Source organism: Dipodomys spectabilis, unplaced genomic scaffold, assembly GCF_019054845.1.
Source record: "Dipodomys spectabilis isolate Male_0828 unplaced genomic scaffold, ASM1905484v1 ptg000145l, whole genome shotgun sequence".
NCBI classification, from domain to species: domain Eukaryota; kingdom Metazoa; phylum Chordata; class Mammalia; order Rodentia; family Heteromyidae; genus Dipodomys; species Dipodomys spectabilis.
The window spans coordinates 16,634,494-16,650,886 of record NW_024870822.1 but is presented as its reverse complement, the minus strand read 5'-3'; the positions used below and the strand labels follow the sequence as shown (position 1 = coordinate 16,650,886).

The following is a 16,393-nucleotide window of genomic DNA, read 5'->3' as shown; positions in this document are numbered from 1 at the left end:
TTAATATTTTTTTAAATATTAAGAGGATCAGGATAGATTTCAGAGTTGAGAGAGTAGGTACGCAAATTAAAGGGCAATCATAGCAAAGTCCCAAGACTCCAACCAAGCTCATGCTTGGAGGGGCTCAAACAGCGAGGAGGAGGAGACCAGAGAATGAAGAAAGAAGTGAGGGGCTGGGAAGGTGGCTTAGGAGTAGAGCACTTGCCTTGCATGCATGAAGCCCTGAGTTTGATTCCCCAGCACCACATAAGCAAAAAGGAAGCCAGAAGTGTCACTGTGGCTCAAGTGGTAGAGTGCTAGCCTTGAGCTGAAGAGCTGAGGGACAGCGCCCAGGCCCAGAGTTCAGGCCCACGACCGAACCCAAAAAAAAAAAGAAGTGAGCAAGTGGAAATAGGGGGCAAAGTCAGAGAAGGAAACAAAGGGATAGATGGTTTACAACACTGATTCTTCCAGTGTGGTTTCCAAAACTACAACCTCAGCATTGCCTAGAACTTGTTAGAAAAGCAGATTCGTTTAAAACATGAATTGTATTGAGACAAAATTATATGTTTATTGTTTGCAGCTTGATTTTTTGAAACATAAATACATTGTAGAATGACTAACTTGAGTTAATTGACAGAAATGTAGATCCTAATATCCCACCCCAGCCTTGTTCTATCAGAAGTTCTGGAGATGGGCCCAGTATTTCAGATGATTCAGAGGTAATGAAGTCAGAGCCAAGTGTGACACCATGTAGATAATTTTAAGGACTTTTTTGTGAGTGCTCTTCAGCCTCAAACTGGAATAATAAGCTCATGTAAAAAATACAAAAGGGGGGCTGGGAAGGTGGCTCAGTGGTAGAGCGTTTGCCTTGCACGCCTGAGGCCCTGGGTTCGATTCCTCAGCGCCACATAAGCAAAAAAGAAAAAAGCCGGAAGTGGCACTGTGGCTCAAGTGGTAGAGTGCTAGCCCTGAGCTGAAGAGCTGAAGGACAGCGCCCAGGCCCAGAGTTCAGGCCCCATGACTGGACCCAATAAAAAAAAAAATACAAGAACACACCTGTATTTAACAAATTATTATTCCTATAGTGAGGGAACTGGTACTGTTACCACTGAGACAGTTCAGTGAGTGTTAGGATTCTATTAAAGGACTTAGATGAGTTAGAGGAGGCTATGAGGAAACAGGCCTTCACTCTGGATTGTATGCTGTCATGAAGTAGACATTTTGGTGACTAGCTAGCTATAAATATCATAAATACTATAAATATCGCTATAAATATTATCAGTGTGTACAAGTTTTGAGCTAGGAGTCTAATCCTAGCACTAAGAAGGCGAAGGCAAGAGGATGATGAGTTCAAGGCCATCCTCGTCTTTCAGCTATACTGTAAGACCTTGTTTTTTCTTTTCTTTTTTTTTTAAAAACTAGAGTGAAGATGAAAGTATAATTGACCAAAGAAGTAGCAGAGGGGAAGATATTTGGTATTTTATGCCTTATCCAATGACCTTGATCTTATCTCTGTTTAGACAGAATTATACAGTGGCCCTGGAATAACCTGACCAGCATCTAACAACACTGAGGTCAAGCTATGTCAGACATCTCCCTGATCTCAGGACTTGCTTTTTTCCTTTCTCAGGCTATTACTGTGAAAGAAAAAGAAGCTGGGAGAAGAGGAAGAGGGATCGTGATGGAGGTAAGTGAAAATGAATTGAAATACATTTATACATTTGCAGTAACTTCACAATGATTTCCTCCCTTTTATATATAAAGTATGCTAATAAAACAGAAAGGAAGAAAAGAAGGAGAAGCCATTGTAAGGTTTGGAACAGAAAAGTGATGTGATTCCTCTGATGATGGAGATTGAACCCAGAACCATTTGCATGTTAGGTGAGCATTCTCCCATTGAACTACATCCTAGCACTTGTGATTGAGTGTTAAAAAGAATGATTCTAAATGCTGTGTAGTAAAGAGATGATAGGGCTTAGTGTGAGGCAAGAGCAAAAGCTGGGAGAAAAGGTAGGAGGAAAACTATAGAGACAAGTTGAAAGATAAGATGTCTATTAAGTGTACTTTACCCAAATCTGAGAAACCTTGGAAACAAGTAGGACATCTAGTGGCTCCAAGATCTAACAGATACTTTTTTTTGTTTTTTTGGTCAGGCCTGGGCACTCTCCCTAAGCTTCTTTTGCTCAAGGCTAGCACTCTACTACTTTAGCCTCAGGGCCACTTCTGGCTTTTTCTGTTTATGTGGTACTGAGGAATGGAACCCAGGGCTTCATGCTTGCTAAGCAAGCACTCTACCACGAAGCCACATTCCCAGACACAGATACTATTTAGTTAGCCAGAAATCTATTCATCAAGGAAAAGGTGTGAAGCTTTCAGTGCAACCTAAACAAGTTTTATCTTTTATTAAAGAGACTCTTATGGAAGAGGCCTTCCATCCAAACCACTTAAGTCTAAGCATTATACTTTTTGCATGTGTGTGTATATGTGACCTTGCTAAAAGTTTTACAAGCTTTAACCTTTATAAAATTTTATTGATAGAATTATTACCTATAATCTGTTTTCTTGTTTCTGAGATACTGTTTAATGTGTATTAATAATAGTTTTTAGGACATAGAAAAAGTCTATAAAAGTAAATAGTCATACTTATTTTAATGTGAGTACTTCTTTAAAAATACACTTGAGGGCTGAGAAGCTGGCTCAGTGGTAGAGCACTTGCCTTGCATGCTCAAGGCCCTGGGTTCGATTCCTCAGCACCACATAAGCAAAAAGAAAAAAAAAAGCCGGAAGTGGCGCTGTGGCTCAAGTGGTAGAGTGCTAGCCTTGAGCTGAAGAGCTGAGGGACAGCAACCAGGCCCAGAATTCAGGCCCCACGACCGGACCCAAAAAAAAAAAAAAAAAATACACTTGAATGTGTGGGCTAGCATAGTGATTCAAATGGTGAAGCACCTGTCCAGCAGACATGAAGCCCTGAGTTCAAACCCTATGTAGTATAATTGACTCCATCTTATAGAGAAAAGAAAGAATCAGAGAGCTTAAATTATTGTACGTAGTATCAGAAACCATTTTCCTAACCTATATGTTATATTGCCTCTCAATATGTATGAAATTGTGATAAAACTTTGTGGTTAATAATAATAATATTTTACAATATTTGCCTGGTTTGATGAGGGTACTGGATTTGATTTCTAGCATGGACTACAAATAATGAATAAGTCAGGCACCAGTGGCTCACCCCTATAATCCTAGCTACTCAGGAGGATGAAATCTGAGGATTGAAGTTCAGAGCTAGCCTGGACTGAAAAACTCAAGAGACTCTTCTCTCCAATTGACCAACAGAATACTGGAACTGAAGGCATGGCTCAAGTGGTAGAGTACCAACCATGAGCAAAAAAGCTTAGTAGTAGTGAGAAAATAATTTATGAAGTCAGAATTCTGTGTCTATATGTCTTACAATAAAAGGAAGGTGAGTAATAAAAACACTGACTTTTTAATGCTTTCTTAACATCTAGTTTAGCAACCTTTTTCTCTTAAAATGGATATAAAGGATGAAGCATTCTCTCTTTCTCTGAGCACTGTGCTTACCCATGATTCAGTGCCTACTCATTCTGTATTGTACTGGATACCTTTCTACTTTCTACCTTTCTGTTCCCAAAGACCTAAGGTCCTGGAGTAAAAGGGTCAAGTCTCATTCATCTTTATTGCCAATGCTATATATTCTTGAACCTGTGCATTTATTCATTCTACTAATATTTAATAAATGGGATACAAAGAGGACTTAAATAGAAAGTTCACTGAATGAATGACTATATAAGTGTAAGGTGACCAAAGCCTTAGAGGGAAGAAGATATAGTGGATTGGGTCTTTGCTTTGTCTGGGTTTTATACTTTTAATAAAATCCATTGGAAAGTATAGGCTTGCCCTAGAAAAAATGCATATTCCTAAGTATTTAGTCCATATTTTGTGTCCAATCTGAAAAATGTTCATGGATTCATGGATACTGAAGCCCACTGGACAATTTTATTGGTAGTTGGTGGGGGCAGAATTTACTTACAACCTTTGGTCAAAGTAACCTGACCTACCTTAACCCCACAATCCCACTTTTGGGAATATTTGTCACAAATAAAAATACCTAGGATATATGTACCAAGGTGTTTATTATGTTAAAGGAGGGGCGGGGGGAGAAATGTTCCCAAACTAAGAACATCATGTGTATACATGTGCCTACCTATGCCATTCCTAAGGCTTGAATTCAGAACCTGACAGTTGTCCCTGAACTTTTTTTTTTTTTGCCAGTCGTGGAGTCTGAACTCTGGGCCTGGGCGCTGTCCCTCAGCTCTTCAGCTCAAGGCTAGCACTCTACCACTTGAGCCACAGCGCCACTTCCGGCTTTTTTTGCTTATGTGGTGCTGAGGAATCGAACCCAGGGCCTCATGCATGCAAAGCCAGCACTCTACCACTGAGCCAACTTCCCAGCCCCATCCCTGAACTTTTTTGCTCAAGGCTAGCCAAGCCACATCTTCCCCTTGAGCCCAGGGCCTCATGCATGCAAGGCAAGCGCTCTACCACTGAGCCACCTTCCCAGCTGTGGCTCAAGTGGTAGAGCTCTAGCCTTGATCAGACCCAAAAAATCAAAAACAAAAACAAAAAAAAACAAAAAAAGAAAATATGCTTCTTATTGATCTATGCTTCTTAGATGGGTGGAGCATATTAATTGACCAAAAATTGGCAAAAATCTGTAGCGTAGAGTTCTTGCCTTGCATGCATGAGGCCCTGGGTTTGATTCCTCAGCACCACATAAGCCGAAAAGGCTGGAAGTGTCGCTATGGCTCAAGTGGTAAAGCGCTCACCTTGAGCTGAAGAGCTCAGGGACAGCACCCAGGACCAGAGTTCAGGCCCCATGACCAACAAAAAATATACCTCAGAAGTATCAAATGCCTCCTAAGTAATTTAATTGTGTTTTAGAATAAAATGCAATGCCCTTATAAAGAACACAATAAAATGCGGCACTGGACATTAAAAAAATTCACCAGCTTCAACATCTGCTCTGAAGTCATTAGGCACTTAAAGAAACAGCAAGTAGCACCCACAACAAATTAAAATACCAAAGAAAAATGTAGAATTTACAAAACACTTAGAAATTCAAACACCACAACAATGCTTGATAAGAAATGTACTCATGGGGCTGGGAAGGAGGCTCAGTGGTAAAGCGCTTGCCTTGCATGCATGAGGCCCTGGGTTCGATTCCTCAGCACCACATAAGCAGGAAAAAAAAAAGCTGGAAGTGGCACTGTGGCTCAAGTGGTAGAGCGCTAGCCTTGAGCTGAAGAGCTGAGGGACAGTGCCCAGGCCCAGAGTTCAGGCCCCATAACCGGACCCCAAAAAAAAAAAAAAAAGAAATGTACTCATTACCTTGCTCATGTAATAGTAACCCCTCTGTATGGTATTTTTATAATTAAAAAAAAAGATTAAAACACCAAGGAAGATCAAAGTACCTAGAAATTGCAAAGATGGTAGATTTGTAGACAAGGTCCTTAAAATGTTTATTATAAATTTTATCAATTTCTCAGAGGTATAAAATAACACAATCTGGAGAGCATGAAAGCTAAAATAAAAAGCACAAATTGTGCTTCTGGAGATTAAAAATATATCACTTTGTGTGGGTTTACAGAAGTCTAGAAACTAGGGAAAAGATGAGTGAACTTGAAGAGAAGTATTTAAAACACGAAAAAGACTGAAAAATATACAGGACATCAGCAAACTTTGGTACAGTAGTAACTGTTCATATAAACACAAGGGAAATCTTGAGGTGAGAAAAAAATTGAGGAAATAATAGCTAAAAGTTTTTCCACCTAGGCATTGCTGGCTCACACCTGCAATCTTAGCTACTCAGGAAGCTGAGATCTGAGGATCACAGTTCAAAGCCAGCCCAGGCAGGAAAGTCTGTGATACTCTTATCTCCAGTTCACCACCAGAAAACTGGAAGTGGCTTTGTGGTTCAAGTGGTAGATAAAGCACTTGCCTTGAGCTGAAGAGCTGAGGGACAGTGCCCAGGCCCAGCGTTTAAGCCCCATGATTGCCACACAAAAAAAGGTTTTCCAGCTTGATCCAAGGAATTTACTCGACTCCATATCGAGGAATCATGCAAAAGATACACCAAGGCACATCAAAATCAAGTTGCTGGAGACTACCTCTAAAGAGCATTCAGTCTAGGAATGTGGCTTATTGGTATGCTTGAAGCCTTGGTAAAACATAAACAGAAAAAGCCAGAAGTGGCATATAGCTCAAGTGTAGAGTGCTAGCCTTGATCAAAAGAAGCTCAGGGACAGCGCCCAGGCCCTGAATTCATGCCCCAGGACTGGCAAAAAGAAAAAAAGAAAGCAAGGAAGGAAAAAAAGGAGGAAGAAAGCTAGCTGGGTGCTAGTGGCTGATACCCATAGTCCTAGCTACTTAGGAAGCAAAGATCTGAGGACTGTGGATTTAAGCTGGCCTGAGAAAGAAAGTCAGTGAGACTCTTATCTCTAATTAGACACCAGAAAACTGGAAGTAGAGCAGTGGCTCAAAGTGGTAGAATACTAGCCTTGAGCAAAAGAGATAGGGACAATACCCAGGCCCTGAGTTCAAGCCCCAAGACTGACAAAAACAAACAAAAAACCACCCTCATCAGCTGTACGCTAAGGAGTTTTATATGTAAATTATAATTCAATAGAGTTTAGTATTAAAAACATATGTAAGAATTTTTATTTAATTCAGATGTCAATGACATTGTTACAGGAGTAAAAGCAAGTTATATAGTAACAAGTAATATAATCTCCTTTAATAATATTGAGAGCTGGGCCGGACACTGGTGGCTCACACCTGTAATCCTAGCTACTCAGGAGGCTGAGATCTGAGGATCGCGGTTCAAAGCCAGCCCAGCCTGCAAAGTCCGTGAGACTCTGATTTCCAAAAGGCCACCAGAAAACCAGAAGAGGCACTGTGGCTCAAGTGTTTGGCTTGAGCTGAAGAGCTGAGGGACAGCGCCCAGAGTTCAAGTCCCACAACTGACGCCCCCCCCCCCCCCAAAAAAAAAATGGGTACTCATGGCTTCTGCCTACAATCCTAGATACTTAGGAACTGAGATCTGAAGAATCATTGCTCAAAGACAACACATAGTACTCCATCTCTAGTTAAACAAGAAGTCGTACTGGAGGCATGGCTCAATGGTAGATTATCAGCCTGGCATCAGCAGACTGAAGGAGTAGAAAATATTGATTTCAAGGACTGGTAAATACTGGGGGAACCTGTGTGTCCTCTGTCTGTGTATATTTAAAATGTCATGGAGAAATCCCTAACGGAAATCCCTAAGTTTTTCCTTATATATCATTGGATGGTTTCATGTTTTACAGTAAATACTTACAATATTAATCATTAATAATAAAAATGAGGGGTATGTAAAAATGATGTAGATGGAGGTGTGGTGGAGGAAGGTGTCCACCAGTCAGTGCACAGAGGTCAAAGGGAACCAAAGGTGATTGTTAGACTTAATAACAACAACAAATCATCTTTGAGCAAGGTACTGGTGGCTCATGCCTGTAATCCTAGCTACTCAGTAGGCTGAGATTTGAGGATAGTGGTTCAAAGCCAGCTTGGGTAGGAACACCTGTGAGACTCTTATCTCCAATAAACCACCAGAAAACTGGAAGTGCTACTGTGGTTCAAGTGGTAGAGCGCTAGCCTTGAGCTGAAGAACTGAGGGATAGTGCCCAGGCCCAGAGTTCAAGCCCCATGATAGACCAGAAAAAAAAAGAAAAAAAATTTAGGAAGCTGTAACATCAGCTGGAAGCTTTAGGACAGAGATACTTACAGTTTTGATACTTATAGTAAAGAAAATCAGTGAAGACCTGACCAGAGATGTTTAATGTGGTTATTTGTGAAATCATGTTGAGAAATACTTCAAGATGTAAGGGCAGTTGTTGTAAGAACAGAAATAGATGTAATCACTTCCCTAGAACTCAATTTATACCCTCATAGCTGACATAGTAACACAACTTTCCAAATCCTTGTCTGTAATCATTTTTTTTTCTTTTGTCTCAATACTGGGGCCTGAACTCAGGGCCTGAGCGCTGTCCTTGAGCTTTTGTGCTCTATCACTTGAGTCACAGCTCCACTTCTAGCTTTTTTGGTAGTTAACTGGAGATGAGTCTCATGGGCTTTCCTGACTGGGCAGCCTTTGAACTGCAGTCCTCAGATCTCAGCCTCCTAAGTAGTTAGGATTACAGGCGTGAGCCATCATAGCACATGGGCTTGTCTTTTAAGAACTCAACTCCCAAGAGACAACTGGGACCAAAGTCTTGACCTCGTCTGGAGCATCAGTGGTATACTAGTGCAAGTCACAGTCTCTCTACCTAGTTTTCTCAGTGAAATGGGATTAGTAATAGTACTTACCTCATAGTGTTCCTGTGAGATAATGTGTACACAGAGGTCAGTTTACTACTCAGCTTCTGTTCTGGGGGTAGTATCTCTAGGTGTTGAGTCCAGGCCCTATGATCAATGATGTCATAATGCCCTACTAGACTCCAACTTCTCCATTAGGTAGTTTTGGATCCTTTGGTGCCAAGGAATGGAACTGACATGTGACACCTCTATCAACTGAAAGTTTTATGAACACACTCCTTTGTCAAGATTTTAGTGAATAGTGTCTCACTGTGCAATTGTGTCTCTAGAAATTATTTTACTTTTGATCATGATTGTGATTGGCTGGATGCTTTTTGTTGGACTTACATGTTACATGGGTACATTTCCAGAGTTGGTGGTAAGTAGTGGCCTTGCGTATAATTCACTGGTGATCCATCCTGACTCTGCCTCACCCTCTTGTGGGAATTCTGACCAACGGGGAAACACTGTTTTGGTCTCAACACCAATTGCAAGTTGGAGACAAAGTTAAGACATATTTCTTTTAAATCATCAAGTCTTCTTGCTTTCTCTTTCCTCTATTTTATCCTCCTTCTCTTGGATATGCAACTTGTTTCAAGGCAGCATAGAATTTATAAGGGGTTCATTGAAGACTGCCTGATTTTTGAGTTTCAAGTTGAGAAGTTGCTGTTAGGAAGGGGAATTGGGACCAGGGGGACCTTTGATCAGCTCCTTCTGGTCACCATACAGAAGGCACTGAACAACAGAAAAAGCGATTGTTGTCATCCCTTTCTTTAATTTTCTTTCTGATTCAGCCTCCAACTCTAAAGTGGAAAGAGAGGTGGCCTGTTCAGAAGAGCAAGGCACGACGGAAGAACCAGGCTTTGGAAGAAGAGCTGTCCCTGTGAGTGGGTAATCCGGTCTGTTGGGTTAGGTTCCTAATTTCCAGAGAACTCTGCAGCACTCGGGAGTCTCAGTGGAGTTTCTATTCTCTTGGAAAAGATAGCCAACTATGAAAGGGTAAATGATAAGTATATGGTAGGCAAAGAATTGGAAGAGAACTTCTGGGGATAGAAGGCCAAGGTTCAAATGTCTGTTCACACTGTGTCTTTGGGATTATTCTTTTTGAAGACTTCAAACTTTCTCCTCAAACATCAGCACATTTGAAAACTGTTTTGTGTATGTTCATTGTACAGAATAATGGATTTCATTGGGACATTTTCATGCATGTATACAACCTACTTTGATCATATACTTGCTTCCCATTACCCTCTATGTTCCCTTTCCCTTATCTCTCTGTTCCCCTTCTTCTTCCTAGACATGGGCTTTTTTTTTTTGCTCCCTGGTTGCTAGGTTTATAGATATGCCCCACCAGGTTCAACTTACTAAGATGGGAGTTCTGCTATTTTTTTTTTCCCTACCTGGCCTATAACTGCTGTCATCTTATTCTCAGGCTCCTGATTAGCTGGGATTACAGGCCTAATTCACCATGCCTACTCTTTGTGTGTGTGTGTGTGTGTGTGTGTGTGTGTGTGTGTGTGTGTGTGTGTGTGGCTTGAACTCAGAGCCTGGACACTGTCCCTGTACTTTTTTGCTCAAGGCTAGAGCTCTACAACTTGAGCCACAGCTCTGCTTCTAGCTTTTTTTTTTGGCAGTTAATTGGAGATAAGAATCTTAGGGAGGTTTTTTGCCCAAGTTGGCTTTGATGTGATCCTCAGAACTCAGCCTTCTGAATAACTGGTATTATAAAATGTGAACCATCAGTGCCTAGCATGCCCACTCTTTACAGACTTTTTAATGCCCCTTTTGGCATATTGTGAAACAAGTTACTATGAACTTGAGTTCATTCTCCTTTTGCAACTTGCTAGCTCTGTGATCTAGTAGCTATACCCCAATTTCTTCATCTATGCAATGAAATCTATGTCAGTATCTTATTATTTGGTTTTGCTTTTTTTTGGGGGGGGGTCCAGTCATGGGGCCTGAACTCTGGGCCTGGGCGCTGTCCCTCAGCTCTTCAGCTCAAGGCTAGCACTCTACCACTTGAGCCACAGAACCACTTTGGCTTTTTTCTTTTTGCTTATGTGGTGCTGAGGAATCGAACCCAGGGTCTCAGGCATGCAAGGCAAGTGCTCTACCACTGAGTCACCTTCCCAGCCCCAAGAAGCATATTTTCTTTTTTTTTGGTCCGGTCATGGGACCTGAACTCTGGGCCTGGATGCTGTCCCTCAGCTCTTCAGCTCAAGGCTAGTGCTCTACCACTTGAGCCACAGCGCCACTCTTGGCTTTTTCCTTTTTGCTTATGTGGTGCTGAGGAATCGAACCCAGGGCCTCAGGCATGCAAGGCAAACACGCTACCACTGAGCCACCTTCCCAGCCCCAGTATCTTATTATTTGGGAAGATTACATTTGTGAATTTATGTAAGGTATTTAATGTCAATTAGTATTTACTTAACAACTGCCTTAACCGCTAGGCAAAATAATGAACCTATGAACAAAGATTTACTGGGACAATGACCTCAAGCACTTACTCCTATACAACTAGCTCATTGGTATAGGTAGAATACATATACATCCTCTCACACATTCCGTTAGACCAGCCTGCCTATAGATAACATCATAGTATTCTTCAGCAAACCTTAAGGACTTCTTGCATCCCACTCATTTCATTTGGACTTGTGTTTCAGAGCAGTTCCATCATTAAAGAAACTTAGTAGTTTTAACAATATTCTGTTTACTTGTACAGAAGTGTTTTGGGAAAGCTACTTCAGAAGGTAGGGATGTCAAACCAAGGTCCCAGGTGTACTAAAAGCAGGAAATGATGGTTGGACTTTAAGTTTCCATCTATGCAATGATTTTCTGTGAGCTTTGGCCTAAAGCCAGATATCTGTGAGTGTAGTGATATATATGGAAGAAAGGTTCTTAGTTGTTTACTGAATACTATTCTGAGATCCTGATTAACATTTAAACCAGTGTATTTCTCCTGCTGTGAAATGAGCATAGTAGTCAGTCATCTTCCTTCTCATTCTAGAGGCTGTGAAGTGCCTTGTTCTGCATGAGGTTTTAATTGTCATTTTAAATTACAAGATTTTCCCTCTTTGAACAGCACAAATAGAACAAAGCTAGTTACTTAGTCTTATCTAGCCAGTTCAATAAATCCAATGAGGGCTTTTCCCCCCCATAGATACTTTTTTTTAAAGTTTTGTGAATTTTTTAAACTTTATCGTGTTTATGTGGTACCAAGGAATCGAACCCAGGGCCTCATGCATGCTAGGCAAGCACTCTACCACTAAGCCACATTCCTTGCCCTCCATAGCTATTTTTTTTATATCTGGTTACTTAAAGCAATAAACATTTTGGCTTGCAATACATTATTAAGGATGTGATTCTACCTAGGTCCCAAATAGTCACCAAGAATAAGACTTTTCTTTTTTGACAGTCCTGGGGCTTGAACTCAGGGCCTGGGCACTGTTTCTGAGCCTCTCTGTGCTCAAGCACTCTACCACTTGAGCCACAGCATCACTTCTGGCTTTTTCTGCTTATGTGGTACCGAGGAATTGAACTCAGGGCTTCGTGCATGCTAGGCAAGCACTCTACCACTAAACCACCTTCCCAGCCCAAGAATAAGACTCTTTTAATAAGATTTTTAACCACAACATTTCTGTCATGCTGACCAGACATCCCATTACTGCTCACCCAGTGTCATAGACCAATGTCATAATTGATGTCTGACCCCTGCCCCCAAAATGGCCATGAAGAGCCTTTTTAGTTCAGACTAGACCACGAGGGTCCTCTGTCAGGAACTGTCATGCTGGGCCACCCACCATCTGGTCTCTAATGAAGACAGCCCAATTCCCAGGACTTAGGAAATAGAACACTACACCTTCCCAAACCACCCACTTCTGCACATATCACCAGCTAAGTAAGAAATCCACAATGATTGTCGTCTTATGGATGCTTCTCATTGCAGGAACAATGTGGAAGGGATATAAATACCCTCCAGGAGGGGTAAGTGTACCTTTGACTTCCTGATATCTACTTTAAAATGCATGTCCAGGATTAACAAGCTAATCATAAAAATTCACTTCCAGTAACTTTAGAAAACTCTTGTGTATTAAGAAGTTATTGTAGTTTATCTATTTCTATTATTTACTCAGAAGTGGGAAGATTCCCACATTCATACGTTCTCTTATACATATTTTAAAAATTCTTCACCTTAAAAAAATAAAAATAAAAAAATTCTTCACATAAAGGAAATATCTGTGGCCCAGAGTCAGTGGTTTCTGACTTGAGTGAAGTAGTCCATTATGTTAACCAGATGCCTATTTTTTGTTGTTGGTCATGAGGCCTGAACTCTGGTTCTGGGCGCCTGTCCCTGAGCTCTTCACCTCAAGGCTAGCGCCCTACTACTTGAGCCACAGCACCACTTCCAGCATTTTCTGTTTATGTGGTGCTGAGGAATCAAACCCAGGTCCTCATGCACAAGAGGCAAGCACTCTACTACTGAGCTACCTTCCCAGCCCCCAACGAGATGTCTTTAATGTTCAGCCATTTATACCATTTCCTGAATCAATTCATTTCAGCAACCCAAACTAAAGCTCTTCCTTGAGTAAAACTTGTTTGTTAATGGTTGTAGGGGCAACAACTAGACACACCTAATCAACTTTTTTCCCCTCAGACTCCTCTGGAAGTAAGCAAGGATGATCCTGGTGAAGTCATGCAGCTCTGAAGCTCACCTGAATAACTGTACAGTTCCTGTTGTTGGTTTCACATAAAAGAATTGCACATTATTTTGTCATAGTTTATGTAAAGTTACTGTACTTTCGAAGATGAACACTTAGCTCCTTATGGGGAGATGATGAAGAGGCAGTTGGGGAGGATAGATCCTTTCTTTCTATCCTTTCCCAGTCTGGGAATTAAAAGGCTGGGATTTAAAGCTACTCCATGTGTGTGTGTGTCCAGGGGCTTGAACTCAGGGCTTGGGCACTGTCCCAGAGCTGGCATTTAAAGCTACTCTGTGTGTGTGTATATGTGTGTGTGTGTGTGTGTGTCCAGGGGCTTGAACTCAGGGCTTGGGCACTGTGCCAGAGCTTCTTTTGCTCAAGGCTAGCACTTGAGTCACAGCTCCACTTCCAGCTTTTTGGTGATTACTGGAGATGTCTCACCAACTTTCCTGCCACAACTGGCCTTGAATTGTAATCCTCAGATCTCAGCTTCCTGAGTAACTATGATTATAGGCACAGCCAATAGAGCTGGCATCCAGCTCTATTCTTTCTGTATTCATAAGAATACAAACTAGAGTACTCTTAGATCTATTTCCCAAGTAATACCCTTCTCCTAAATTGTGGGGGAAAAATGTTAACAGGGTTCAGGGTTAAACCTGATCTTTGGACATGTCATCCCTGTAGCCTTTTCATAGATATTACTAAGAATCCAGAGCTTACCCGACCCATGTGTGGAAGGTCCTCATTTTAATACTGGGGCCAGATACTAAAATATAACTTAATTCTTACAATTGCTTTCTAAAACTGGATAGCCTCATTTTATAAAGGAGCAAAATTGAGGCCAAAAGGCCTTAAGTATCTTGCCAACACACACAGCCCAGGGTCACAGTCAAGATTAAAATTTGGGGGCTGGGAAGATGGCTCAGTGGTAGAGCGCTTGCCTTGCATGCCTGAGGCCCTGGGTTCGATTCCTCAGCACCACATAAGCAAAAAAAAAAAAAAAAGCCAGAAGTGGCGCTGTGGCTCAAGTGGTAGAGCACTAGCCTTGAGCTGAGGAGCTGAGGGACAGAGTTCAGGCCCCATGACCAGGACCCCCCCCAAAAAAGATTAAAATTTGGGCTTTCTCCAATGCATGCCTTTATGTGCCATAACAAGAATCAATCAAATATGAGGAAATGGTTTCCCTCACCTTAAAGCTTAAGTTGTCCAGTGTTGTTTTTAAACATGTATAAAAACAAAAGCTGCTTATGCCTATAATCCTAGCTACTCAGGGGGCTCAGATCTGAGGATGACAGTTCAAAGCCAGCCTAGGCAGCAAAGTCTGTGAGACTTTTATCTCCAGAAAATTGGAAGTGGTGCTGTGGCTTAAGTGGTAGAGTGCTCACCTTGAGCTGAAGAGCTGAGGGACAGTGCCCAGGCTGAGTTCAAGCCCCATCACCGAGACAAAAACAAAAGAATAAAAAAAAACAAAAGCTAACTATGCAGCCTTGAATATGATGGATGCAGTGAGGTATGAAACCAGGGATGGGAGACCAAGACCTATAAAATTAACAAATCAGGTTTATAAACCCGGGATCTTAATAAGCCCTCTAAAGGTAGCTTTGGCTTGAGAATTTCTCTCTCTTCTCTCTCTCTCACACACACACACCGGGGAGTGGGAGCTTGGGGGTGACTGACACTTGTTCAAGAAAAATGTACCTTTCCCATCACAGCACATTTTTTGGTTTCACAGGAAGTGTTTTGTAGATGGTACATTTACTAAGCTATACGTGTTCTCTGCACTGAATGGATTCCCTTTTTATGGAAAGGAAAATGAATTCAAAATTTATAAACTCAAGTATATGTAAATTCTGAATCTAGGATATTATCATCTCTCTTGTATATTGGATGACTTAGACTCACTTGATTCACTCCAGTGAATCAAGCACCTACACTGTTGCATGGCTCTGCCCACCTGCTCATATAATCCTAGGACTAATTTTCTCATTGTGTACAAGAACTACATACTCAGGTCTACTTTCCCCTCCAATTTGAGTAAACTTCCAAAACTCAAGCCCCAAAACTAGATTCTGCTACTCTAACCACCTTATAGTTCTCCTAACTTGGATATCTTCAGAGCACAAAGGTACTCTAAACTGGTACTGGAAGCACTGGTAGGAGCTGAAAAGACATTGATGTGTAAGACAGTATGTGCGGAAGTATGTATAGGAAACAAACCTGACCTCTGAAGTCTGACAAGTTTACTAAAATTTACTAAAATTTCTAGCAGGAAAAATATTTTTTTTTTGGCCAGACCTAGGCTTGAACTCAGAGCTTGGGCACTGTCCCTGAGCCGCTCTGTGCCCAAGGCTAGCACTCTACTACTTGAGCCACAGCTTTTTCTGTTTATGTGGTTCTGAATCAAACCCAAGGCTTCATACATGTTAGGCAAGCACTCTATCACTAAGCTACATTCCCAGCCTGTTAAAACATTTTGTCAGTTTTGTCCAATAAAGGCAAACCAGTAAGAATATCAATAAAATACTTTAATGCCTACAATTTCTTGTATACATAAATGGCAAAACATTCACCTGTATTTGCAAAAGTATATTCTCTTGCAGGTCAACAGCACCAGAAAACAAGCTAAGCTACGTAAAAGGTTTCCATTTAAACTTTTGATTTGTCCATTATGCAAAAGACATGGATTTAATAACTCCAAAGAAATCTATATTCCACTCTTAATCATATACTACACACCTGAATATTTATCACATCCATTCACAAAATAAATAGTAGTCTAATCAGCACACTGAAAATAAAATGACCAGTCTTTCTTCATATATTTATTCTCTTTCCAAAAATGTTTTGGTCTTCTGCTATATCTCAGAAATTTAATAATAGCTGCTGTGAAGTTACAAAATACAAAATAATTTATTTCTTGGAGAAAATCTTGGGGATTACTTTTTGAAATTAAGTTTTGAGTTCCCATAGACTTTCTTTATAGTCTTTGAACTTTCTCATGGCACACATGTAAGGCTGCCCGTGACATGTGGTACCCTGGCCTCCAAATGGATATATTTGCATTTGTAGTTTACAAAAAATACACAGATAAGTCCTGAAAGTAGCCTTAAAAGAAAGTACCCTTTGCTTTGACATATAACATCAGAAGCAACTGGGACTGTGCAATCAGAGCTGTGAGTTTTATGAAAACTACTTTCCTTACACATAATTTGTGTTAGAGAATACCACACCCATGATCATGTAACATTACAATTGTGAAATAACATTACTACATTCGTGAATTAATATTACCCAATAAA

At 40.9% G+C, this 16,393-nt stretch overlaps 1 protein-coding gene across 1 annotated transcript; it reads left to right on the top strand.

Moving 5' to 3' along the window:
* Positions 1-8,704: 8,704 nt before the first annotated feature.
* On the top strand, positions 8,705-13,144 carry Spty2d1os (SPTY2D1 opposite strand). Its single transcript, XM_042691298.1, has 4 exons — positions 8,705-8,773; positions 9,189-9,277; positions 12,341-12,378; positions 13,049-13,144. Exons 1-3 carry the CDS (start codon positions 8,705-8,707, stop codon positions 12,360-12,362), a joined length of 180 nt encoding a protein of 59 aa, XP_042547232.1. The 3' UTR covers positions 12,363-12,378; positions 13,049-13,144.
* The last annotated feature ends 3,249 nt before the right edge of the window (positions 13,145-16,393 follow it).